The 25,697-nt window shown below is 46.2% G+C and overlaps 2 protein-coding genes across 8 annotated transcripts in view; both read left to right on the top strand.

The window, feature by feature from the left end:
- Nucleotides 1-7,994: 7,994 nt before the first annotated feature.
- On the top strand, nucleotides 7,995-9,045 carry LOC307182300 (transmembrane protein 230-like; the record flags this gene model as incomplete). The annotated part of the gene is made up of 4 exons (XM_079913558.1): nucleotides 7,995-8,093; nucleotides 8,174-8,224; nucleotides 8,536-8,605; nucleotides 8,648-9,045. 4 exons carry the CDS (start codon nucleotides 7,995-7,997, stop codon nucleotides 8,818-8,820), a joined length of 393 nt encoding a protein of 130 aa, XP_079769684.1. The 3' UTR covers nucleotides 8,821-9,045.
- A 9,575-nt stretch (nucleotides 9,046-18,620) lies between these two features.
- The window catches only part of TMEM63C (transmembrane protein 63C), a 71,375-nt gene continuing 64,298 nt past the window's right edge, over nucleotides 18,621-25,697 (top strand). For 5 of the 7 annotated variants that reach the window (XM_079915060.1, XM_079915057.1, XM_079915059.1 and 2 more), the window contains exon 1: nucleotides 18,853-19,015. The gene's annotated coding sequence lies outside the window, so the exon portion shown is untranslated. Of the gene's footprint in view, nucleotides 18,761-18,852; nucleotides 19,111-25,697 lie in introns of those variants that run through there. The other 2 variants (XM_079915058.1, XM_079915056.1) reach the window with 2 other exon arrangements.

Here is a 25,697-nt window from a genome sequence, read left to right as displayed (position 1 = left end):
AGGGAGATGGAAGTGACAGCTAATTGGTATGAGGTATCTTTTCGGGGTTACAAAAATGTTCTGCAATTAGATTGTGGTGATTATTGTACACCTCTGTGAATATGCTAAAACCCACTGAATCGTACATTTTAAATGAGTGATTTGTAGGGCGTGTGAATTATATCTCAATAAAGGTGTTTTCTTAAAAGTAAATGAACTAAACATTCTAAATTAAAGTCATCAAAGAGCTGATAAGAGGGTGAAGAAGCTGCTTTAGTTCTACAGACATTGCCAAACTAGAAGAGAAAGATGCAAACTTGGGCTGTGTTTCTGGCTGCTGGGCTACCCAAAATGATGAGTTTAAGAACTTCCCTACTTTCAGCTGGCACCCAAAGGACAAGCCCTCCAGTGTAACAGTGAATTAGAAACAACTCAGTTCTTGTGTAAGTTTTTAGTCAGGGTTCTTGTCACACCTTTGATCAAGAAAACCTCAGTACTTTAACTTGACTTAAGGTAGTTCCAGTATGGTCAGCAAAAGCAGATGAAAATCCTCCCTGGGGACAGTGCTATGATCCTAGGCCTCAAAGTATTTCAGCAAATACTCTTCAGATGCAATGTCCATTCGTATAGCACACAATTAAGCAAAAGATAACCAAGCACACAAGGAAATAAGACACTATGAGCAAGGAACAGCAAAAACAACAAGCAACAGAAACAGACTCATAGACTCGAAGCACTGGAATTCTTGATCACAGAATATGAAATATATGCTTACTGTTTTAAAAGAAATAAGTGCTTAAAATATGTGCATGGGAAAAAAAGAATTAAAACAAAATCTAGGGCTTCCCTGGTGGCGCAGTGGTTGAGAGTCCGCCTGCCGATGCAGGGGACACAGGTTCGTGCCCCGGTACGGGAAAATCCCACAGGCAGCGGAGTGGCTGGGCCCGTGAGCCAGGGCCGCTGAGCCTGCGTGTCCGGAGCCTGTGCTCCGCAACGGGAGAGGCCACAACAGTGAGAGGCCCGCGTACTGCAAAAAACAAAAAAACAAAAAAAACCCAAAATCTATAAGAAGTGAGAGCAGTCACTGTAAGTTGCCATGCTAACATTTCAAAGAGAAAAAAGTTATCATTTTATTGGATGCAGAAGAAGTGATTGATAAAATTTAACATTTATTCATGATATAAAAGCTAAGAATAGAGGTATACTTCTTTAATCTGATAAAAGGTATCTATTAAAATTTTACCAAACATCATGCCTAATGGTGAAACAATAAAAGTTTTCCCTTGTGGTTGGAAACAGACAAATATACTATTATATTTTATATTTTACATCCTAGCCAGCTCAGAAAGGAGAGAGAGAGAGAGAGAGAGAAGGAAGGGAAGGAGGGAGGGAGGGAGGAAGGCAGGAAAAAGAAGAAAGAAAGAAAAAGGTATAAGGGTATTATATTAGTCTGCTAGGGCTGCCATAACGGAATACCACAGACTGGGTGGTTCAAACAACAGAAATTTATTTTCTTACAGTTCTGGAGGCTAGAAGTTCAAGATCAAGGTGCAGAGTTACTTTCTCGTGAAGTGTCTCTCCTTCCTTGCAGTTGGCTACCTTCTTGCTGTGTCTTCATCTGGCCTCTTCTCTGTGTGTGCATGGAGAGAGAGAACTCCTGGTCTCTTCCTCTTCTTAAAAGGACGCCAATCCTATTGGATTAGGGTTGCACGCTTATGACCTCAGTTAACCTTGATTACCTCCTTAAAGTCCTTTTCTTCAAATACAGTCACACTGGGGGTTGGAGCTTCAACATATGAATTTGGGGGGACACAATTCAGTTCATTACAGATAGGAAAGGAAGAAACAAATTGTACAAATGATATGCTTATATAGAGAGATTTAGAAAATCTAAAATAATCTCGGAATTATTAGGATTAATAGAGTTTAACAAAGTTGCTGAATACAAAAGTTAGTATATAAAAGTCAATTATATTCCTATATAGCAAAAACACATACTTTGAAAATGAGAAAATTTTAATGTATTACTTAAATAGTGGAAAAGTATCAGAATTTGGAAATAAATCATTTTTAAAAAAGATGTGCAAGACCTCTATAGGAAAAATGATAAAACTATACTATGTTCTTGGTATGATATACCATATTCTTGGATTGGGAGATTCAATAATTCTAAAATGTCAATCCACCCAAACTTATTTATAGGTTTGATCAAAACTGAGTCAGGGTACCACCAGGTTTGTTTTAGAACTTGAGAAGCTGAATCTAAATGTAAACATCTGAGAAAGGTCAATGATACTCTTGAAGTAAAAGGATAAGGTAGGAGAAATTGCTCTATCATATTTTAAGTTTTACAATAAAATTTTAGTAATGGTGGTTGCAGGGATAGACAGATAGGCCAACAGAACAGAACAGAGAGCCCAGAAACAGGCCCCACTTGTTTGGATCCTTGACAAACGACAGAGCTGGTACTGCAGAGCAGTCTGGAAAGGTCAGGGTTTTTTCCTCAATAAATGACGATGGAATAATGAGTATCCATAGGTAAAAAATGAGATTGGACTCGTATTTTCCATACATACAAAAATCAACTACAGGTGGACTTTTTTTTATTAAGATAAAATTAACATAAAATTCACCATTTTAAAGAGTAAAATTCAGTGGTTTTTAGTATATTCACAGAGTTGTGCAACCATCACCACTATCTAATTATAGAACATTTTAATTACAAGATGACTTTTTCCCATTAAGCAGTCACTCTCCATTCTCTCCTAGCTAAAGGTTTGTCAATTTTGTAGACTTCCTAAGAAAGCACCAACTTTTCATCTTGTTGATTCTCTCTATTGTTTTTCTATTCTCTACTTCATTTATCTCCACTCCAATCTTTATAGTTTCCTTCTTTCTACTTGCTTTGAGTTTAGTTTGTTCTTTTTGTGGTTTCTTAAGTTGGAAGTATGGGTTATTGATTAGGAATGTAGGAATTTATAGATATAAAGTTAATGTTCTTTTTTAATGTAGGAATTTATAGGTATAAAATTCCCTCTGAGCATTGCTTTCACTATATCTCATAAGTTGTGGTATATTATATCTTCATTTTCATTCATCTCAAAGTCTTTTCTAATTTCTTGTGAGATTTCTTCTTTGACCTATTGTTTAAGCATGTGTTATTTAACTTCTACATTTTTGTGAGTTTCCCAGATTTTTTTCTATTATGGGTTTCTAATTTTATTCCACTGTGGTCAGAGAAGATATTTTGTATACTTTATATACTTAATGTATTAAGATTTGTTTCATGGCTTAACTTGTGGTTTATACTGGAGAATGTTCAATACACATTGTGTTCTCAATACACATTGAGAAGAATGTGTATACTGTTATTGTTGGGTGGAGTGTTCTACAGAGTCTGCTAGGGCTAGTTATTTTATGTTGTTCAAGTCTTCTATATCTTTGCTGATTTCTATATAGTTGTTCTATCCATTATTAAAAGTCGAGTATTAAAGTATCCAACTCTTATTGTCAAACTATTTCCCCCTTTAAACATTTACTTATTTTATTTATTATTATTATTATTTTTGGCTGTTTTCGGGTCTCAGTTGCAGCACATGAGATCTTTGGTGAGGAATGCGGGATTTTCGTTGTGGCGTGCGGGCTTCTCTCTAGTAATGGCGTGTGGGTTTTCTCTCTCTAGTTGTGGTGCATGGGCTCCACAGTTTGTGGCACGCAGGCTCTTTCGTTGAGGTGTGCTGGCTTAGTTGCCCTGTGGCATGTGGGATCTTAGTTCCCGACCAGGGATCAAACCCATGTCCCCTGCATTGGAAGGCAGATTCTTTACCACTGGACCACCAGGGAAGTCCCTTCCCCTTTAATCTTGTCAGTTTTTGCTTCATATATTTTGGTGCCTCTGTTGCTAGGTACATATACGTATATAATTGTCATATCTTTTTGATGGAATGACCCTTTCATCATTATATAATGTCATTTCTTTGTCTCTTGTAACAATTTTGTCTTAAAGTTTATTTTTTCTGACATAATATAGCCACTCTAGCTCCCTTTGATTATTGTTTGCATAGACTATCTTTTTCCATCTTTCACTTTGAACCTATTTGTGTCTTTGGATCTAAAGTGAGTCTCTTGTAGACAGCTTATACTTGGATCATGTATTTTTAAAAAATTTACTCTGCTAGTCTCTGTCTTTTAATTAGAGTTTAATCCACTTACATTTAAAGTAATTACCGTTAAGGAAGGACTTACTTCTGCCATTTTGCTATCTGTTTTCTTATGTCTTATACCATTTTTGTTCTTTATTTTATCCAGCACTGTTCTCTTGTGTTAAATATATACATTTATTTTCTAGTATATCTTTTCAATTTCCCTGTTATTTCTTTTTGTTATATATATTTATACATTTATTTATTTATTGGCTGCACTGGGTCTTTGTTGCTGCGCGTGAGCTTTCTCTAGTTGCAGTAAGCAGGGGCTACTCTTCGTTGCAGTGTGTGGACTTCTCCTTGCAGTGGCTTCCCTTGTTGCGGAGCATGGGCTCTAGGCGCATGGGCTTCAGTAGCTGTGGCTTGTGGGCTCTACAGCACAGGCTCAGAAGTTGTGGCGCACGGGCTTAGTTGCTCCATGGCATGAGGGATCTTCCTGGAACAGGGCTTGAAACCATGTCCCCTGCACTGGCAGGCAGATTCTTAACCACTGCACCACCAGGGAAGTCCCTTTATTTGCTATATTTTTTTGAGTTATTTTCTTAACGGTTGCTCTGAGGATTACAATTAACAGCTTAATTTATAACAATCTAGTGAAGATTAATATCAACTTAGCTTCAAAAGTATGCAAAAACTTTGTTCCTGTATAGCTCTACACCCACCCTTTATGTTGTATTGTCACAAATCACATCTTCATACATTGTGTGCCTATCAACATAGATTTATAATTTTGGTTTTATGCAGTTATCTTTTAAATCATATACGAAAAAGAGGAACTACAAACCCAAAATGCATTAATACTGACTTTTATATGTATCTGTGCAGTTACCTTCACCTTATTCTTTATTCTTTATTTGGTGAGGCATCCATTCTCATGGTTTCCTTTAGTTCTTTGCACTTGGTTTCCTTTAGCTCTTTGAGCATATTTAAAATGGTTGGCTTAAAGTCTTTTCAATTAAGTCCAACGTCTGGGCTTCCTCAAGAACAATTTCTATTAATTGCCTCTTTTCTTGTATATGGGCCATACTTTCTTGTTTCTTTTCATGCTTTATAATCTGTGTTGACAATTGGAAAATTTGAATATTATAATGTGGCAACTCTGGGAATCAGATTTTTCTCCTTCCCAGGGACTGTTGTTGCTGCTTGTTGCAGTAGTTTGTTTAATGTCTTTTCTGAACTAATTTTGTAAAATCTATATGCTTTGTTGTGTGTGTCCACTGAAATCCCTATTCCATTAGCTTTGTGGTCGGCTAGTGATTGGACAGAGACTTCTTTAATTATCTGGAATAACAGCAGCAAAAATACCCCCCAGTCTCTGCAGCTGGGCTCTGTGTTTGTGTGGGCATGCTTTCAAAACTCAGACAGTAGTTCACAACTCTGCCTTAACCTTCACTTTCCACATGCACAGAGACTGAAGGCGAGCCAGAGGTGAAAGCTTAGCAACTTCTCAAGTCTTTCCAGAGCATGAGCCCAGCCCTGGGGGGTGTGTTCACCCTCTAGATTCCCAGGTATATGTCAGAGCTTTTCACATACCTGGGAATCTACCTGGAGAAAAGGGAATCCTCCTACAGTGTTTGTAGGAATATAAATTGGTGTAGCCACTATGGAGAACAGTATGGAGGTTTCTTAAGAAAGTAAAAACAGAGCTACCATACGATCCAGCAATCCCACTCCTGGGCATATATCCAGAGAAAAACATGGTTCGAAAGCACACATGCACCTCAATATTCATTGCAGCGCTGTTTACAATAGCTAAGACGTGGAGGCAGCCTAAATATCCATCGGCAGATGAATGCATAAAGAAGATGTGGTCCATATACACAATGGAATACTACTCAGCCATTAAAAAGAATAAAATGAAATAATGCCATTTGCACAATGTGGATGGACCTGGAGATTATCATACGAAGTGAAGTAAGTCAGACAGAGAAAGACAAAAATATGATATCGCTTATATGTGGAATCTGAAAAAAATGATACAAATGAACTTATTTATAAAATAAAAACAGACTCACAGACTTAGAGAATGAACTTATGGTTACCGGGGGGGGGGCAAGGGTGAGGAGGGAGGGATAGATTGGGAGTTTGGGATTGACATGTACACACTGCTGTATTTAAAATAGATAACCAAGGACCTACTGTATAGCACAGGGAATTCTGCTCAATACTCTGTAATAACTTAAATGGGAAAAGAATTTGAAAAAGAATAGATACATGTATATGTATAACTGAATCACTTTTCTGTACACCTGAAACTAACACAACAATTGTTAATCAACTATACTCCAATATAAAAGGAAAAAAATTTTTAGATCCTTATTCCCCAAAGGATCTCATTTCCCAGCTTTTCTTCCCAAGTTTTTGGTTAGTCTATTTTTTGCCCCAACTGTTATCCATTACCCGCAACTGTTGTCTAATACCCCCAACTGTTATCCAATGCCCCAGGCAGTGGTGATTGATTCATTGGCCTTAAAATGTTTTCCACAAATGCCTCCAAGTAGCCACCTCAGCAATGGGAGAATTCTGAGTTAGGTGAGATAAAGGCAAGGCTTTTGAACCAGTCCTCCTGGAAGCTACCAAGCAGGTCGAAGTAAACAACTATAGCATTTTTTTAAAGAATGGGATCAGTACTGCTAACCTCCCAGCGCTGGTACTAGGAATGCAGGCTGTTGGCACCAGGATAAGTTAAAACACTGTAAAGCATGTACAAGATCTATATAAGGAAAACTACAAAACTCTGATGAAAAAATTAAAAGAATAACTAAATAAATTGAGAGATATTCCATTTGTTCATGGATAAGAGGACTCAATATTGTCAAGATGTCAGTTCTTCCAAACTTGATGTATAGATTTAACTCAATCCCTAATCAAAATCCCAGCAAGTTATTTTGTGGACATTGAAAGAATGATTAGAAACTTTATATGGAGAAACAAAAGACTGAAAACAGCCAGCACAATATTAAAAGAAAAGAACAAAGTTAAAGAACTGAAACTACTGACGTAAAGATTTACTATAATATGATCAAGACAGTTTTTTTTTTTTTTTCGGTACGCGGGCCTCTCACTGTTGTGGCCTCTCCCGTTGCGGAGCACAGGCTCCAGACGCGCAGGCTCAGCGGCCATGGCTCACAAGCCTAGCTGCTCCGTGGCATGTGGGATCTTCCGGGACCGGGGCACGATCCCGTGTCCCCTGCATCGGCAGGCGGACTCTCAACCACTGCACCACCAGGGAAGCCCCAAGACAGTTTTTTATTGATGAAAGTTTTATTGATGAAAGACCAGACAAATAGATCAACAGTTTTATTGATGAAAGAACAGACAAATAGATCAACAGAACAGAATTAAAAGCCCAGAAATAGATCCACATTAATATAACCAACTGATCTTTAATGAAGAAGCAAAGGTAATACATTAGAACACAGATAGTCTTTTCAACAAATGGTGCTGGAACAACTGGACATCCACATGCCAAAAAATGAACCTTATACCCTTCACAAAAAATTAACTCAAAATGCATCTTAGAGCTAACTGTAAAATTCAAAACTATAAAACTCCTAGAAGATAACATAGGAAAAAAGCTAGATTACCTTTGACATGATGACTTTTTGGATATGACACCAAAGGCCATGATTCATGGAAGGGAGACTTGTTAATCTAATTGTTTTAATTAATTAAAAACCTCTGGGGTCGGGGGCGGGGAGGCAGTTGTGGGAGGCGTGCCATGAGGCCTCGGCTCGCCCGCTGCAAACCGTGAGCTAGCTGTGGCGCGCAGATGGCCTGGCGGGGCTCCGACTGTAGCTGTGTCAGCGTGTTATGATGCAATCTCGTACCAACCTGGTTACCGGAATCCCCAGTAGTAAAGTGAAATACTCAAGGCTCTCCAGTACAGACGATGGCTACATTGACCTTCAGAGAGAAACTAACTGCTAAAGCCGACAGATTTGTGGGAATCTTCCTTCTTTCCTGATGTCATGAGATCCAATTTATTAAAGTTTAAGAAAGGCCCTCCTAAGATTCCATATAAGGCCATTGCACTTGCTACGGTGCTGTTTTGTTTTTGTTTTTTTAATTAATTAATTTATTTATTTTTGGCTATGTTGGGTCTTCGTTTCTGTGCAAGGGCTTTGTCTAGTTGCGGTGAGCGGGGGCCACTCTTCATCGCGGTGAGTGGGCCTCTCACTGTCGCGGCCTCTCGTTGCGGAGCACAGGCTCCAGACACACAGGCTCAGTAGTTATGGCGCACGGGCCCAGTTGCTCCGTGGCATGTGGGATCGTCCCAAACCAGGGCTCGAACCCGTGTCCCCTGCATTGGCAGGCAGATTCTCAACCACTGCGCCACCAGGGAAGCCCCACGGTGTTGTTTTTGATGGGTGCCTTTCTCCTTATCATAGGCTCCCTCCTGCTGGCAGACCATATCAGCAAAGGGATTTTGTTCTCAGATAACAAGACATGTTTCTTCCTTTGAGCTTCAACAAACTTCTCCCAGAGTTCCTATGAGGGGGTAGACCGGGCTGTTCCTGTCCTGATCATTGGCATCCTGGTGTCCCTGCTGGGATTTTACCACCTGCGCATCGCCTGCTATGCACCCAAAGGCTACTGGGGACACTCCTACGATGACATGCCAGACTTTGGTGACTAGCACGCACCTCAGCCCTGAAGAAAAGAGTCCCAGTGGGACTGAGCCCAGCTTTAAGACATTGAGCAGATACTATGGCTAAGGGCTAAGGAGTTCTGCGATTTGCAGATGTTTAACAAAACAGTGGCCAGATTTTATGGGTCCATCCTAAAGACGTTAACTGAGCTTACAGCTATCCATGTCATCAGGACGATCTCTATTTTTCATCTCCTGGCCCTGGCAAGAGCTCCTGACAAGTTTTTCCACGTGAATGTGTATCATGAAAAGTAGCCATGTTAATTGTATGGGAAAGTGGGAGGTTATTCTGTAGTGGAATGTGTTGCTGCCACCACCCTTTTTAGAGTTGAGCATTCTTTTAAATAGTCCTCATTGTCAATATGTTCTTGTGGCAAATGGAAGAATGCAGTTAAGTCAGATTTCTTATTACTAAGTAATTTATTTTGAAAATATCTAAGTGTCTTATCCCCATACTCTAACCTTGTGTTCTAGTGGAAAACCTTGGCAAAATCAAATAACCAGTGTGGTGCATCTCTAATATTTTTTACTTGCTTTCTTATTAACAGCAACTAGAAATTTTTTAAACCTCAGAGCAAATTTTCAAACCGTAAACACATTCTCTGTTCACCGGTCCTGGGCCAGCTCTGATCTGGTTCACCGACAGGTTGGCCAGCGTATCATTTGGATAATTCTGTCCTTTGTAGATCTAGATGTTCTGTATATCATGCCTTTAAGGACTGGACTTTTGGCTGTTTCCTAAGGAAAAAATGTAAATAAGTGGTTATTATTTATAGTTTTTAACCCTGTTGTTAGCACCTCATATTATGATGTCATCCTGCTGAAGATTGTAAGAACTGGCCTGGATCTCTAGAGGACAAGACTGCCTTAGTTTGATTCTGTTTCCTAGCTTACAGAAAGTGACTTGTATTCAAAAGAAATTAAAATATCAAAATCTAAAAAAAAACACAGAAAACCCCCCTCTGCTCTGTGAAAGACACGGTCAAGCGAATAAGAAGATGAGCCACAAACTGGGAAAAAATATTTGCAAATGACAGATCTGATAAAAGATGTTATTCAAAATACATAAAGAATTCTGGGGCTTCGCTGGTGGTGCAGTGGTTAAGAATCCGCCTGCCAATGCAGGGGACACGGGTTCAAGCCCTGGTCCAGGATGATCCCACATGTCTCAGACCAACTAAGCCCACGCGCCACAACTACTGAGCCTGTGGGCCTAGAGCCCGTGCTCCGCAACAAGAGAAGCCACAGCAATGAGAAGCCCGCGCACCGCAATGAAGAGTAGACCCGCTCGCCGCAACCAGAGAAAGCCTGCGGGCAGGAACAAAGACCCAGTGCAGCCAAATATATATACATAATAAAGAATTTTTAAAACTCAAAAAGAAGAAAATGAGTAACCTCATTAAAAAATGGGCAAAAGGCCTGAACAGACACCTCATCAACGAAGATATATAGTTGGCAATAAGCACATGAAAAAATGCCCCACATTGTATGCTACTAGGGAATTGCAAATTATGACGGCAATGAGGTACCACAACACACCTATTAGAAATCCAGACACTGACAAAATCAAACGCTGGCAAGGATGTGGAGCGACAGGAACTCTCATTCATTGCTGGTGGGAATGCAAAATGGTATAGCGCATATTGTTACCATATAATCCAGAAATTGGGCTCCTTAATATTCATCCAAATGAGCTGAAAACTTATGTCCACACAAAAACTTGCACATGGGTGGTCAGAGAAGCTTTATTCGTAATTGCCAAAACTTGGAAGTAGCCAAGATGTCCTTCCATGGGTGAATGGATAAATGAGTTAAGGTACATCCAGACAATGGAATATTATTCAGCACAAAAAGAAATGAGCTATCATGCCATGAAAAGACATGTGGGAAACTTAAATGCATACTACTAAGTGAAAGAAACATCTGAAAAGGCTACCTACTGTATTATTCCAACTATACGACATTCTGGAAAAGGCAAAATTATGGACACAGTAAAAGGATCAGTGGTGGAGGGGAGAGAGAGATGAATAGGAAGAACAGAGAGGATTTTTAGGCCAGTAAAACTACTCTGATGCTATTAAAATTGTGGATAGATGTCCGTATACATTTGTCAAAACCCTTGGGATGTACAACACCAGGAGGGAACCCTAACATAAACTATGGATTTTGTGTGATTCTGATATGTCAGTGGCGGTTCATTTTGATAGCAGGGAGGCTGAGCATATGTGGGGCCATGGGGAAATCTCTGCCTAATTTTGCTGAATTTTTGAACCTAAAACTGCTCTAAAACATAAAGTGTATTTAAAAAATACCGTAAAGCTTTCTTACTGGGATTCAGCTGCTTTTTCCCTTGATTAAGCATTCCCCGAGTGCTGCAAGCCTTCCGTTAGTTTCCAGAGTTCCAAACAAGTTGACTCTGATAGTTTTTTTTGCCAGTTTATTCATTATTTTTGAGGACGGACAGACTTTTGGAGTCACCTCCCCTGCCATTGTCACTGGTGTACCTCCGTATAGATTCTAGAGTTAAATGTAAATTGCAAAAAACTTCAAACTTTTAGAAGGTGGTACAGATGAATGTCTTTAAGTCCTCAGGGCCAGGAAATATTTCTTAAATATGATATAAAGAGATAGATAAATTTTGCTAAATTAAAATTTAAAACTCTTGTTAATCTGAGAACACCATAGACTGAAAAGGCAAACCCCCAAGCGGGAGCAGATAACTGTAAGGATATTTTTAATGTCTTTCAAATCAATTAGAAAGACAACCCAATTTTTAAAAACTGGGTGAAAGGCTTGAACAGGTACCTCCAAAAAAAAATTCCAAATGGCCAATAAATACTTGATCATCACCTCATTCATAATTCATGAAATGCATATTAAAACCACAAGGAGACACTACTAAAACCCCACCAGGATGGTAACAAAGACCATCAATGTCAAATATTGGAAAGGATGTGGAGCATCGGGAATTCTCACCCACTGCTGGTGGAGGTACAAATTGATACAACTCTACCTTGGGAAACATTCTAGCATTAATTAGTAGAGCTGACGATACACACCCCCAATGTGGATGGTCGTCCCCACAACTTGACTCTTGGTCTACAGAAACTCGAGCACACGTGCAGCAGGCATAGTGGCATTTTTTTAGAAAACAAGCTGATGCACAAAAAGTTGTTCGTAACCCCAATTTCCACCAACCAGGATAAATTAATTACGGCAGAGTCATGCAATGGAGTGCCATGCAGCAATAACAATGAATAAACTACAACTGCACGCCACAACTTGAATGAATCTTTTTTTTTTTTTTTTTTTGCGGTACGCGGGCTTCTCACTGTTGGGGCCTCTGCCGTTGCAGAGCACAGGCTCCGGACGCGCAGGCCCAGCGGCCATGGCTCATGGGTCCAGCCGCTCCGCGGCACGCGGGATCCTCCCAGACCGGGTCACGAACCGCGTCCCCTTCATCGGCAGGCGGACTCTCAACCACTGCGCCACCAGGGAAGCCCCCATTGAATGAATCTTTAATATATAACGTTGAGTAAAAGAAGCCCTACGTGAAGTATATACAGACTCGGATTCCATTAATATCCACTTAAAAAAAGAGACCCAACCAAACTCTATTGATTAAGGATGAATAATCAGGTGGTAAAGTATAAAGAAAAGGAAGTAAAGGTTACCATTAAGGTCAAGAGAGGGCTATCTGTGGGTGGGGGGGGGGCAGGTGGAGAAGAGAGGGGTGCGACTGGGTAGCAACACAGGAAAATGTCTGGTATAATGTTCTATTTCTTGACCTAGGCAGTGGTTACATAGTGTTTGCTTTAGGATTATTCATTATAGCTCTCATTTCTGTTTTATATACACCTCTCTTATGTCCTTTTTTTTTTTTTTTTTGGCTGCGCTGTGTGGCTTGCAGGATTCTTAGTTCCCTGACTGGGGATTGAATGCGGGCCCTCAGCAGTGAGGGCATGGAGTCCTAACCACTGGACCACCAGGGAATTCCCTGTCTGTGTATTATATTTCACAAGTTAATAAAGGTATAAAATAAAGCATGTGTTCATTACTGGAAACAAATGCCAACTCCCACAGTACAGCAGAGCTGCTTTCAAGAGGCTGGCCATGGAGACGGGATCCTCACTTGGTAGCCCAGGAGAAGTCCAATAGGGAAACCATATTTCTGCCCTATGAGGATCTGCTTGAGGGGTGAGGGGTGGTCTATAGCCTCAATAAATATCAACATGAGGACCCAAGTATTTATTTTTTATTGAGGTAACACTGGTTTCTAACATTATATGTTTCATGTCTACATTATATTTCTACTTCAGTATATACTACGGCATGCTTACCACTGATAATTTAGTTTCCAAGTATTCTTTTTTTTTTTTTTTTTTTTTTTGCGGTACACGGGCCTCTCACTGTTGTGGCCTCTCCCGTTGCGGAGCAACAGGCTCCAGATGCGCAGGCTCAGCGGCCATGGCTCACGGCTCCGCAGCATGTGGGATCTTCCCAGACTGGGGCACGAACCCGTGTCCCCTGCATCGGCAGGTGGACTCTCAACCACTGCGCCACCAGGGAAGCCCCCCAAGTATTCTTTAACAACCTAATCCTGCAGGGCATCAGCCAGGCTCAAGACAGAACTGAGGTGAGGTTGTGCAGGCTTCAAACCTCCAGATCTGCCCTGGAAATGTTCAGTTTAGCTCAATTCTGGATGGGGAAACCCCCCCTCTCCAGTGTGTCTCCAGAGTTCCAGCACACAGTGGCGCTTCCCTTGTGGTGTCATCTGCATCCACCTCTGCCCTGGCCCCACGAGGAGTTTCCAATATTGATAATTCGTAGTGACTTGGAGGTAGATGACAGTGACCTCCCACTAGTCATGAATTTCCCCTCTTCCGGGACAGAAGTAAAAGAAGCTGCGGCTAGCTGAGAGCCTCTACCTGGTGGGGCCTTGGTGAGTGGGGACCCAGCCTGAGGCCATGGGTGAGGGAGGGCAGGGAGGCCAGGGCTGTCCCAGGGGAGGGGAGGCTTAGGTTCTCTGCCCTGAGGACCATGTGGTTAGAGGGCCCTGACTTCTCCACTCTGGCCCCACCAGACTGGGGAGTGCCAGCTTCCAGTGAGGGGTCAGTGCTGTGTGTCTCTCAAAACCCACAACCCCATGTTTGATTAGATAGAGGACACTGAAAAAATAGTATTCAATCCCAGTACATTGCTTGCCTGCTTTCTGAATAGGTAATCAAATTTCCTTCTGTTTGGAAAGGCAGAGTAGAGTGTGTGACAGAAGCCTGAGCTCCCAAAATAGACCCACCTTCTTGGAGAGTTTTGATTGGGCTCCTGGGGATAGGGGATACCCTAGAGTATCTGGATTGTCACAAAGTGTGAATAGTGATGTGGTTCTGCCTTGAAAAATACTGTCCCTGTCAGTGGCATACGTTTATTTCTAGATCTTATAGCAAAATCTGCGGACTCTCAGGACCTCCAGACCTGCCGCCCCCTTTCTTACCCCCTACTTAGCTAGGTGACTAGCACTGGGCTTTAGGATGATGGGGACACTAGTGTATCTCTCTTGCCTCGAAGCCATCGAAATGATGTGAAACAAGCAGTGGGCACACCTAGCTGACCCTTTCCTGGACCTCCCGCTTTTTTCCCTCTTATTTTGAATTTTCCTGAACATCTCCCCTGGACAGTGAAGAAAGGCCATGCACCGTTGTGTAGCCTGTGTACAGTTGTGTTTGTTTTTGGAATTACAACCAGTTCTGCAATGAAAATCCTGTGCATGTTGGTCTTGTGAGCTCAGGGGAGTGTTTCTGATGAAATGATTTCTAGACAACAGGGGTAGGGTCACCACGGGCTCGGAACGCTCTTGGCTGTGAGGGCTGTGGCCCTGCAGCTCTCCACCAGGGTGTTTTGGGACCTCAGGCAATTTCACTGCTCAATATTCCACATCAGCTGGTGGGACCCTACTAAGCTCTGGCATCTAAGGTAACACAGATTTCACCCCCTTAGTTATTAAAAAATATTTATTTGAGTTAGCACTGTGCTAGACACTAGGAATAAAAAGAAAAAGGAGATACAATCTGATCTTAAAAGGATGTATAATCTAGTGGGAAAAGGAATATATCAATGAGTCAAAATCTCTACTTTCTGACCCATCAGGAAAGGTATTATTTTGAATGGATGCTGTAGGTTTCTACCCTTAAGCATACAAGTTTTATGTTAACCATTTTCAGACACACTAGACATATCGTATAATTGCTTTCCTTTTAAAATAAAATATTCCATCAGAATTAACCTTCTCTTAATGATTCAAGATTGTTATTCTGAGCATTTCCAACATTATCTTGTAATACAATGGCGCCCCCAAGGCTTCTTGGCCCTGAACTAAATGACCCCAAACTCTGAGTTTGTTTTATATCCTCTTGTTTATATAAGTTGTTCTATATCCTCTTGTTCTAGGCTTTTGCTAATTTCACTGTGCTTGCTTTTTGTAAATTCTTTCTCCTTCCAATATGCTCTTTTCCATCTACTGTGGGCTTGAAAATCAGGAAACTAGATTTATCAGTCTATGGGTTCAGCTGCTGTCATAGACCAAGGTGTCAATAGTTCAGGGCTCTTCTTCTCCAGGTCATCATGAGACTCAGGTCTTGTAGATTGGCCAAAGTCAGGTCCTTGTCAGCATCATCAAAGTTGTCCCCACCTCCACGCCCCTGTCCATGGTCCAGTCTGCACAAGGGGAAAGAGGAACTGGAGAGCCGGCAGCTTCGTTTTAAGAATGTGGTCCAGAAATGAAACAGATCACTTCCACTCCCATTCCATTGGTTATAACTTAGTCCTATTGCTGCACTTGCCTGCAAGGGAGGCTGGGATATGTAGTCTCTAGTAGGGTAGCCATGTAACCAAGTTTTAACCTTGGAAGCTCTACTGCTAAAAGAGGGGGAAAAAGGACATAAGCGGATACTTAGCGGTCTCTGCCACACTGTATCTGTTTAAACCGTGCGTAGAATAAACGCAGGTGGGCTGTCATTGAAGACACAAGGTGCTCTCCTACAGAAAAAGCATCTGATTTTGACAGCAGTTCCTTCCGTTTGGATTGCTCAGAAGACTTTGGCGTCTTTGTTGTTGTCCTGGATTACGATCCCGGACAAGACACTGGAGGTTAAGAAAGCAGTCACGAAGACAACACTCGTCATCTTTCAGAGATCTCCCACCTTAATCACATGAGTGAGAACATGAAAGATGTTCTCAGCACCCACAGGCCAGAAGCACCTTTTCTTTGAAAGCCTCTCAAGGCCACAGCTATTTGCAAAAGCCTCAGCTATTCATTCCCACACACCTTCACGTCTCGACAAAGCACCTTCTACCAGCCTGACACTCGTCTAGGTCATTGATGTTCAGTTGGTTAGGGTCATCTCTCTGATTGTCCCACCATGCAGCCCACCTGGTATTCCCATGGATTCCCCCCCCCCCCTTTTCTGTATCTCCCTTTATTGTACATCCTTGATGCCTGTCAGGTCTCGCCTCCAGGAACTGGAGTGGGTTGGGTGTTGGCTCAAAAACTTTATCCTGTGGCTGCTGTTCAGAAACTTTCCACGGCTCCCTTTGCCTGCTGAGCAAAGTCTAAACTCCTGAGCCCCGCGTGTGAGGCCTTTCAGGACCTGCTTTCAGCCTCCCATTCTGGCCTCAGCTCCCAGCAGAGGGCATGTTCAGGGATCGGGCTCATCCAGGGAGGCTGGTTCATAGGTTCTGTGTGGATGGCACCTGGCCAAAGGGGGCTGGAGAGCTGCTGATGCCAGCTCTGGGTCTGAGCTAGAATACCCACTACCCAGTCTTCTCACAGGACACTCAGTCAAGGATGCCTGGAAATTTCAGCGCTAGGGTCTCCCCTCCATTCTATCTAAGGTCCTTCCTGGAAGGGAGAGATCAATATTGATCAGTCTCTGTTTGTGAAAAACTGACCCAAGTAACTTACATGCATTTTATATTCACACTGACTCTATGAGGTAGGTACTACTGTTGGACTCCTTTTATTTCCATCTCCGTTTTATAGATGTGAAAATTAATTTCAGGGTGGCTAAGTAACTAGTGCAAAGTCACCCAGCTAGTAAGAGGCAGAGCCCAGATTTTTTTTTTTTTTTTTGCGGTATGCGGGCCTCTCACTGTTGTGGCCTCTCCCGTTGCGGAGCACACGCTCCGAACGCGCAGGCTCAGCGGCCACGGCTCATGGGCCCAGCCGCTCCACAGCATGTGGGATCTTCCCGGACCGGGGCACGAACCCGTGTCCCCTGCATTGGCAGGCGGACTCTCAACCACTCTGCCACCAGGGAAGCCCAGAGCCCAGACTTGAACCAAGTTTCAACTGGATCCAAAGACCATGTTCTTTCCACTTAACACAGGGTCTTTCTAAAGGAACGGCTATTACCCTCATACATAAGACGCTTAATCCTCCCACCCTGGAGTCAGACACTAGTTCTGTAGTGAGGAAGCAGAGAGGAGGACAAGCTGCTTTTGTCCAGGTTTTACTCTCTCCCACCAGTACCATAACAATGACAGCAAAAACAACAATATTTATTGAGCATCTACTTTGTATACAATATCTCATTTAATCCTCACAACTACCCTTTAAGGTTGTTATTATTATTCCCGCCATTTTGCATATGCAAAGAATGAAGCTCAGAGAGGTTAAGTCCCATATTTAGATGGCCCAGCTGGGACTGGAATCTGGGCAGCTAGAGTTCTTAAACATTACTTTTGTACTTACCTGGTTTATATTTGTTCCCACCAGACTCTATCCTAGAAGAGAGGAATAGAAATGTTAAGGCCAGAGGGGCCTTAAACCCCAACGAGCCCAGCCCTCTCAGTATTACAGATGAGAGGGAAAAAGAAAGAAAGACAGATCAAGCAAGTTATCCAAGATTGCAAAGCACACTAGCAGCTGAGCCCAGGCTAGAACCCAGACCCTTGATACGCTGTTGCCATTGCATGATAGACAACCAAAAGCCTTCCTAGTCCTTGAACGAATGAATAAACGAATGGGTGAGGGAGCGAAGAAATGGACGGATCTCAGCAGAATGCCTAGTGGCTCACTTTGGGTTTTCATGGCACTGCTGGGTCAGAAGAACCAGGGGGTGAGGGGGCGGGGGCAGGTGCAGGGGAGGGAGAGAGATGACCAGGGTGCGCCAGCCTGGAGGGAGCGCGGTGCTGCTGCTTATGGGGAGCCAACCCCTGAAAGCCTAGCTACCCTTTGACCCTCCTGTCAGTGTCTCACGACCTTAGACTCACACTGATTACTCTGTGGGCTTCTTAGCACATTGCTAACAGCTCTGTCAATATCTTACCATTATATAACTGTTAAAAGAGAGTCACTTTCAAAGGTTGGTCAGCAACCTGCCTCTCTCGTAAAGTCTATTAAATAAACATGCTTAGGCCCCTTCCTGGGAGAGAGGAGAGTGGCTGTTTACTACTGTCCCTTAGTTTGTATACTGATCTTTGGGGGTTCGAACACTGGCACCCGCCCCCAGAGTCAAAACTAGTGTCTCCAGCAGAGTAGCCAGGACTTTGAAGAAACTGGAGACCTACAGGACTGTGGCCCATGGCAAACTGGAAATGACCCAGCCCACCCTCTTGGGCCTCCTGGACAGGGCTGTGGTCAATTTGTAGATGTTCCCTTTGCTGGGGAAGAAGGAACCAATCACTGGGCCGGTGCCAGGAGCTGGTCCCTGGGCGGGGCTAAGCGCTGTTACCTTTGTGCGGTTGTCTTTTCTCGCTTTGGCTGGCGGGGTTGGGTGGGTTGAAAGGGGCACTAGCCTCAAAGGAGAGCTTGAAGTGGGGGTGAAGGCTGTAGGGTGGGCAGAGAGCAGCAGGACGCCTGCCAGGGCCCAGAGCTTCGGAGGGTGCTGGAGTGTCTACAGCAAGGGACTGCCAGCCTTGTATATTTGCGATGGTAATTTGCTGATGGTTCCTGGTAGCTACAAAGTCTCTAAGGCGGAGCCTGGGCCTTTGCATATGAAAATCCAGCCTGGGTTCCCTCGCGGGTCAAGCAGCATTGGGGCGGGGCCAAGGTTGGCTTCTGCCTGGGAGGGGCCGGGATGCCGCTCCCATGGTGATGCAGCGGGGAATTTGCTGACAGTCCCTTGCCAGGTGGGGCTGGCTTCACTAGGCCCGCGAGGAGGACGACCGGCTGGCAGTCTCCTCCCAGGTAGGGAGCGTGTTGCCTGTCACCGCATCCCGGCGGCCTGCGTACCTTTCCTGGCGCTGGGGCCGTGGCGCCGAGGCGCCGAGGGCGCAGACGTGGTGAGCAAGCGGGTGGTATCAGCTGGAACTGGTCTTCCCGGCTGGAAGAAGGGGCGCACAATCCGGGTCCTGGACAGGGGAGGGGGTGGGGCAGGACTGCTTGCTCTACGCTTTCCGGGACCTCGGACTGGGAGGGATGGGGGCGGGGGAGACTGCGCCACACTCCGTGGCCTCGCCGGCTCTCCCCCAGCGTGGACCCAGGGCAGGGTGGAAGGAGCCGCCTACCAGGAAGGGCCGTGGCTTGGTCGACCGTATTCATTGGGTCGGGGGGGTGGGGTGGGTGGGCAGGAGGCTTGGCTGGGGTCCCGCTCTGTCTGCCTGTTGGTTACCTCTCTGGACCACCCCCATGCAGGGATTCCCTGGGGCTGTGCCTCCCACTCACTGGGCTGGCATGGGAGGGGCGCGCTCTCCCCCGCAGTCTACAACGCGGTTAGGACTTCTGGCAGCGTCACGGCTGCGCTGCAGTTGGCGGGGGTGGGGTGGGGGTGGGTCGGTCTCCTTCTGTGCTGAGTGGGCGGGACTTCTGGGCTCTCAGGGGCAAAATACGGCACCTTTTCTCATATGCTTTCACAGAAAGGTTCTTGCGTTCATCCTCACCTTGGCCTTGAGAGAGAAACTTTGGATCTGTATGATGGACCTGGGGAAACTGAGGCCCAGGGGTGCTGTGGCTTCACCAAGGTCACTCAGCAGGTCCTGCAGCGCTGGCCTCCCAGGCACTGCCTTGCCCTGACGCTCTCTGGAGGGCCAGGAGCTGAGCTTACTCTGAAGGCCTCCGTTCCAATCTGGGGTGGACACCCCCCGCCCCCAGTGACCCCTTTCCTCATTCCTGAGAATGGAGGGAGATATAACTTCTGTGGAGGCTCCAGAGTGTCATGGCTGTGAACACTGCAGGGATCAGAATTGTATGAGGACAGGGAAAAACTACTCATGAAAAACAGTCATCTAAGTAGAGGAGCTACGGGCCCCTGTTCTGCTTGTGGGCTCAGGGAGAGAATGAGAGTTGGCTTCCAGGGGAGGAAGGCCGGAAGGGGCAGCCCAGTTCTGGGCTTCAGTCTCGTGTACCAGCCTTGATGAAAGCCAATTGGAAGTTCCCAGGCTGCTGTGGGAGGGACGGGGGACAGGCAGATGGACTTTCTCCATTAACAGCCCTCCTCTCCCTGGAGAAGAGCTGGGGGAACTGAGTCCACCTTCTCTCAGCGTCAACCCCACCACCACCCCGTGGATCTCAACCTTGCTCCCTCCCCAACTCCTGTCCCCGGGAGAAATGGACTGCATAGGATCTGTTGCCCTTGGAGGTGAACTTTTCCTGAATTCACCTTGTGAATTCACCCTCCTTCTCCCTGGTGCAGATACTTTTCTCTGGGGGGAAACTGAGGCGGGCAGAGAGCTGTATTTTATTTTAGAGCTGGAGCAAGGCAGTGTCACTGTACAGGTGAGGAAGCTGAGTCACCGAGGGTGTAGCGAGTTGCTCCAGGGCTCTTACCTGCACCCAGGTCTGCTGACACCCCCGGCCCATCGCAGGGCAGACTAGATGAGGCCCCTTCCTCTCTCCTCCTCTCCACCTTCAGCCCCTGCCCCGGTGAGGTGAGGCTGTGAGTGCCTCCTGATGGGAGGGGGGTGTCAGTGGTAGGGGACAGCTCCAGCATCTTCTCCTCCATTGAGATGTGTTTTCAGATTTCTTAGGAAAGAAGCAACTTGAAGAGGGGAGCCAAAGTCTCTTGGTTACCTTCCCATCGTGCACCCAGAGTGGACACAAATTCTGTGGGCCTCTCAGAGCCAAGAGCAGCTGTTTCTCCTGCCCTGGTGCCAGCAGCTGTGATCACAGCCACTGAGGGGGCCCACGGGCAGAGGGACTTCAGTTATCCCTCTGACAGCATCACAGGATGGGAAGTCCGTGATTCTGAGCAAAACAGTTACCATGTGCCTGGTGCATGAGTTGATGCTTTTCAGACACACCCTCCGAGCACAGAGCCCCTGAAAGCTGGCCCCTGGTGATTCCATCGCATGCCCTGGGCTACGTGATGACCACGAGTAATCACTGGGGTGGCCTGTGGGAGGGGATGGGGTTCCCAGATCACAGCTAGCTGCCCGTGGAGTGACAGTACAATGCCAGAGAGAGGAGTACCCACCGTGTGTCTGGCTCCTCTGCCCCCCAAGGGTCCCTTCTAGCCCTTCTCCAGGAGGAAGGCCACTGCCCCATGACCCAGGGAAGCTGGTGGTGATCCCTCCTGGTTGGCAGAAGCAGAGGCAGGCCTTGGAGAGGCCCTCAGGTAGTGGGAGGACAACCACTTATGGAACATAGTACCTGCTTCTGGACCAGAGCCCCTAGTAGCTGGCACTCTGCCCTCCAAGTTTCCCTACCTGAAAACATGAAAACACGTTCCCCTGTTGGGTGGGAGGGCTTTGGACACATGTCAAGTGTTTATTGCAGATGGGAAATGTTATTCCTGCAGACTCTGGTCTAGATTGAAGCCATCTGTTTCCGGCCTCGATGGGGGAAATGTGGCCAATCCCTCTGCGGAGGCTGCCCTCTCCCCGCCATGGCCAGTCTAGAGCACCCTTCTAGGTTTGGCAGGCAGGCCATCCTTCCCCAGCCCAGTTCATGTTGTGTTTTGGCCCTTGAGGACTTCCCTTCCCCCTCCTCAACCACCTGTGACATTTAACATGATTTCCACACCGTAAGCACAGCAGACCTGCCTGCAGGCCTGGATCCTCCCCACTGACTCTCGAATCCCGTGGACTCTCCACTCTGGTTCTTCCTGGGAAGGAGCTGGTGAAAGAACTGTAGAGATAACGGGCGTGAAGTGCTGGGAGCTCTTTGCACAGAGTGTCCAGGGTGCAGGGCGGCTGCAGAGCATTCAGGCCATGGGCAGTCTCCCCCTGGGAAGGCTGTAATGTAAGTGCTTAGGGGAAGCACTCAGCTTCAGGTGAGACCAGCAGCTTTTAGTGCACTGTTTTGCCTGACGTGGGGCCCGGCATTCCCTCCTCTTCCCTCTCCGGGAGAGCAGTGGTTTTTGCAGCTCACTCACAGGTCAGCATGGGTGGTGTACAGCGGGCCCCTCGTTCTTGCCCACGAGGTGGCTGGTGCAACTTGTGCAAAACAGGGTAATGGGGGAGTTGAGAACATGACACGGGCAGCTCATGAGCTATGATGTGTCCTTGTTCTAGATCTGTCTGGATTGCTCTGGACCAACCAAGCGTGGCCCTTTAGAAGAGCACCAGTGGCCAGAACTTTCTGTCCTGTGTTTCTAGGGCAGGGTAGGTACCCAAGCTGCCACGGTCCTTCCCAGCGTGCCTGGGGCTGGTACTGGAACCCGCAGAGGCAGGGGGAGGGGGTATCCCACTGTCACCTCCTCGTGATTAGTAATGCTCCAGAAAGAACCTGAAGCCTGGGCCCAATTAGAAAACCAGGATCCAAGTGTCCTGGGCCCCCTCCTTCTGCTTTTCTCACTTTCCACTCTGCTGTTTCGCACGAGCACCCGGGAGGCAGGCTCTGAAGAGCTGAGCTGGGGTGGCTGAGGTACGGCACAGCCCTGTGCCACCTGCAGACCCTTGTTGATGCCAAGTCGGGGCCTCTGGCAGCCTCAGAGGATCAGAGGCACAGAGGTCAGGCCAGCTTCCAGCCAGAAGCCAAGCCTGCCCTCCCCATGACTGAGTGACCTCGCCAAGGAAGGTGACCCCGGAGACAGGAGCCTTCTCCTCCCTCTGGCTGAGTCTTCTCAGAATTGTGCCCAGCCAGCGGGACACTGGCCCCAGGCCACGGGGTCCTGGCAGAAGAGCAAGGCGTCCTGAGATCTGTGGAGACACCGATGAGCAAGGTGGACCTCTGGCCAGTTGGCCAAGGATACGGCTGTCTGTTAGGTTTCTGATGTGGAGGCCAGCCATGCTTGATGGAGGGCTTGGGAGCGTGGAGGCCGGCACACCAGACACACTGCCTGGGGGCACTTGGGAGCTGAGTTTCCACCTGCTTCATTAACTGCTCGCTTCACCTCTGTGAGTCTTCCATTCACAACATGGCAGAATAACCCCCACTGCAGTGGGCCATGCGGAGGATGAGTGGGAGGAAGCAGAAAGGTGTCTGGCATGTGATTGGTGACTGGGAGCCCCCTTCTTCCCAGTTGCTCACCCTTTTACCTGCCGAGTGGCCAGCTGTCCTGGGGTCTCTGGGTTGGCTGGCCATGCTTTGGTGGCAGTAGCTGACCAACGGTGTTGGTGGCCCTGTAGGCACTGTTGGAGCTGAGCTGTTCCCTTAAAAAGAGCTTCAGATCCCTGAGGACCTGGTAGAGGGAGACATCTCAGAGCCAGAGCGGGGCATCCTTCAGTACAGCAAACAGGTTGGTACCAGGTCAGGGATCCCTCCTGGGCCAGGACCTAGTGTGCCCAGGCCTGCGAATTAGGCCAGACTTTGGGAAGACTTCCTCAGGCACCGGAAGAGCAAGAGCCTGAACAGTGTCCCTGGCCTGAGATCCTGGTGCCACTCAGCGACCTCACATTCCTTGTCATTACTTTTTAGTCCTCTGCACGCCCAGGAGAGGAACAGAGCAGGTGTGAGTAGCCCACTCGATAGAAGAGAAAGCTGGGGCTCAGAGAGGTCGTAATAGCCACAGCCACACCCACGCACAACAGTGGTGGAGCCTAAACTGGCCCAAGGCTGGTCCGTCTCCAGGGGAGGGTTCCTCCTCCCTGGAGCGCAGCTGACACATCCTCAGCTCGCCTGCCCTTGCCGCTGCTGGTGGTTTTGCTGAAGTTGCTTAAGATGAAGTGAAGGTCATGCGTTTTCCCCTTCCCCTCCACTCTGGGCAGGGTGCCCAGAGCTGGGTTCTGCTGAAGGGCAACAGGGAAAATGGAAGGATAGGATTCCCACCCCACCCCACCCATGCCCTGGGACACACTGAAGGCGTATTCAGGATGCCTGAGCCCAGGCAGAGGGAAGAGATGCTCCGCACTTCACAGACGGACTCCTCGGAGCCCTAGTCCAGGCACCTGCGCGGAGCAGGGGGTGTGGAGGGGACAGGAAGCGATGTGCAAGCCCCTGGCCTGGGTTCCCAGAGCTGCCAAGTGGGGGAGCAGGTAGAGCTCCCTCCCTCCTGTGGGTCTGGGGAGGAAACCCAGGCCCCACAGCCCTGATTTTTTCCGGAGACAGAGGAGGAAAAGAGGTTGGGAGGAGCGGGCTCTCTGACATAGGCCTTATTCCAGGGGCCGAGAGCAGCTACCTGCCTGCCTGTCGGATGAATCATCTTGGAGCCCAGCTCTGACCTGGTCCCTTCTTACTGGCTCCCCAGAGCCCGCCACTGAACGGTCATCTTGGATTAAGCCCCAAATACCTTTTCCAGTCTGTCCTCCTGCTTCCTTCACCCTTCCCTCACACCCTGCTCCAGCTCAGAGGCTCTTCCTGCATGGGGACAGGGGAGGTATCAGATCACCTTGAAGTTTTTACAAAACACACACACCCCACCCCCAGCTCAGCTAAGAACCATTACTCTGGCAAAGCAAATGTACCCTGGATTGTCCCACCCACTCCCCCCACCATCCCAGTCCTTGCCCTTATCCCCATCCTCATCTGTTCAGGGTCTCCCTGGTCTTCAGACCCCAATTTGAATGCCTTCTCCTCCATGAAGCCTTCCCTGGATCCCAGCCACAGGAGGTCTCGTAGCCTTTAACGCGCTTGTCCCATTTGAGTCTGTCTCTTCTGCTAGACGGTGAGCTCATCCTTTCCTTTATCGTGTTCACTGAGTGCCAGTCACATACATGCCCTCCAGTAATTCATGGGGAAGGGGCAGGTAGGCACGTCACCAGATAATGACGACAGCTTCAGAGATGCTCCAATAATGGCAGTACAAACACCGGGGGACATTTGGGCAATGGCAATTAAAGGTGAAAATGCACATACTTTATGACCAACAGTTTCACATCTGGCTGTATAATTATCCAGAGAAACTCACACGTGCATAAGGAGACGGTTCCATGGCTATCTAGGGCAGCAGTGTTCGAAACAGAAAAAAAGAGGTCTCGACCTCAATATCTACAATAATGGAGTGGACAAGTAAAAATGTGATGTTACAACAGCAGTTAAAATATAAATAATGGGAGAATTTTATGTTTTATAAATTATACCTCAAAAAGTTGATATATATACACACACACACACATATCCTTTATTATCATGCATCAATCTCAAAAACAATATTGCAGAAAAAGGAAATTGCAGAATAGTACCATTAGTGAAAATTTAATTTTAATAAAAATCACAAAACAATGTCTATGATTTATGGACACAAACATGTTGCAGTGCTGTAATACCTACCAAGTTCATGCTTGTGCTGGTCTTTGGAGAAGCAGAGAGAGGGCACTGAGACTGAAAGGGGAAAAGAAAGGACTTCTACTTTGTAACACTTCTTTTAACAAGAAAGATCGGAAGCAAAAATGACAGAACGTTAACATTTGGGTTTTTTTAAACTTTTTTTTGTTGAAGTAGAGTTGATTTACAGTGTTGTGCCGATCTCTGCTGTACAGCAAAGTGACTCAGCTATACACACATAGACATGATTTTTTTAATATTCTTTTCCATTACGGTTTATCACAAGATA

The sequence above is a fragment of the Stenella coeruleoalba genome, assembly GCF_951394435.1.
Source record: "Stenella coeruleoalba genome assembly, chromosome: 2".
Taxonomy (NCBI): Eukaryota; Metazoa; Chordata; class Mammalia; order Artiodactyla; family Delphinidae; genus Stenella; species Stenella coeruleoalba.
The sequence above is the reverse complement of the archived record's forward strand: the minus strand, read 5'-3'. Positions and strand labels throughout refer to the sequence as shown.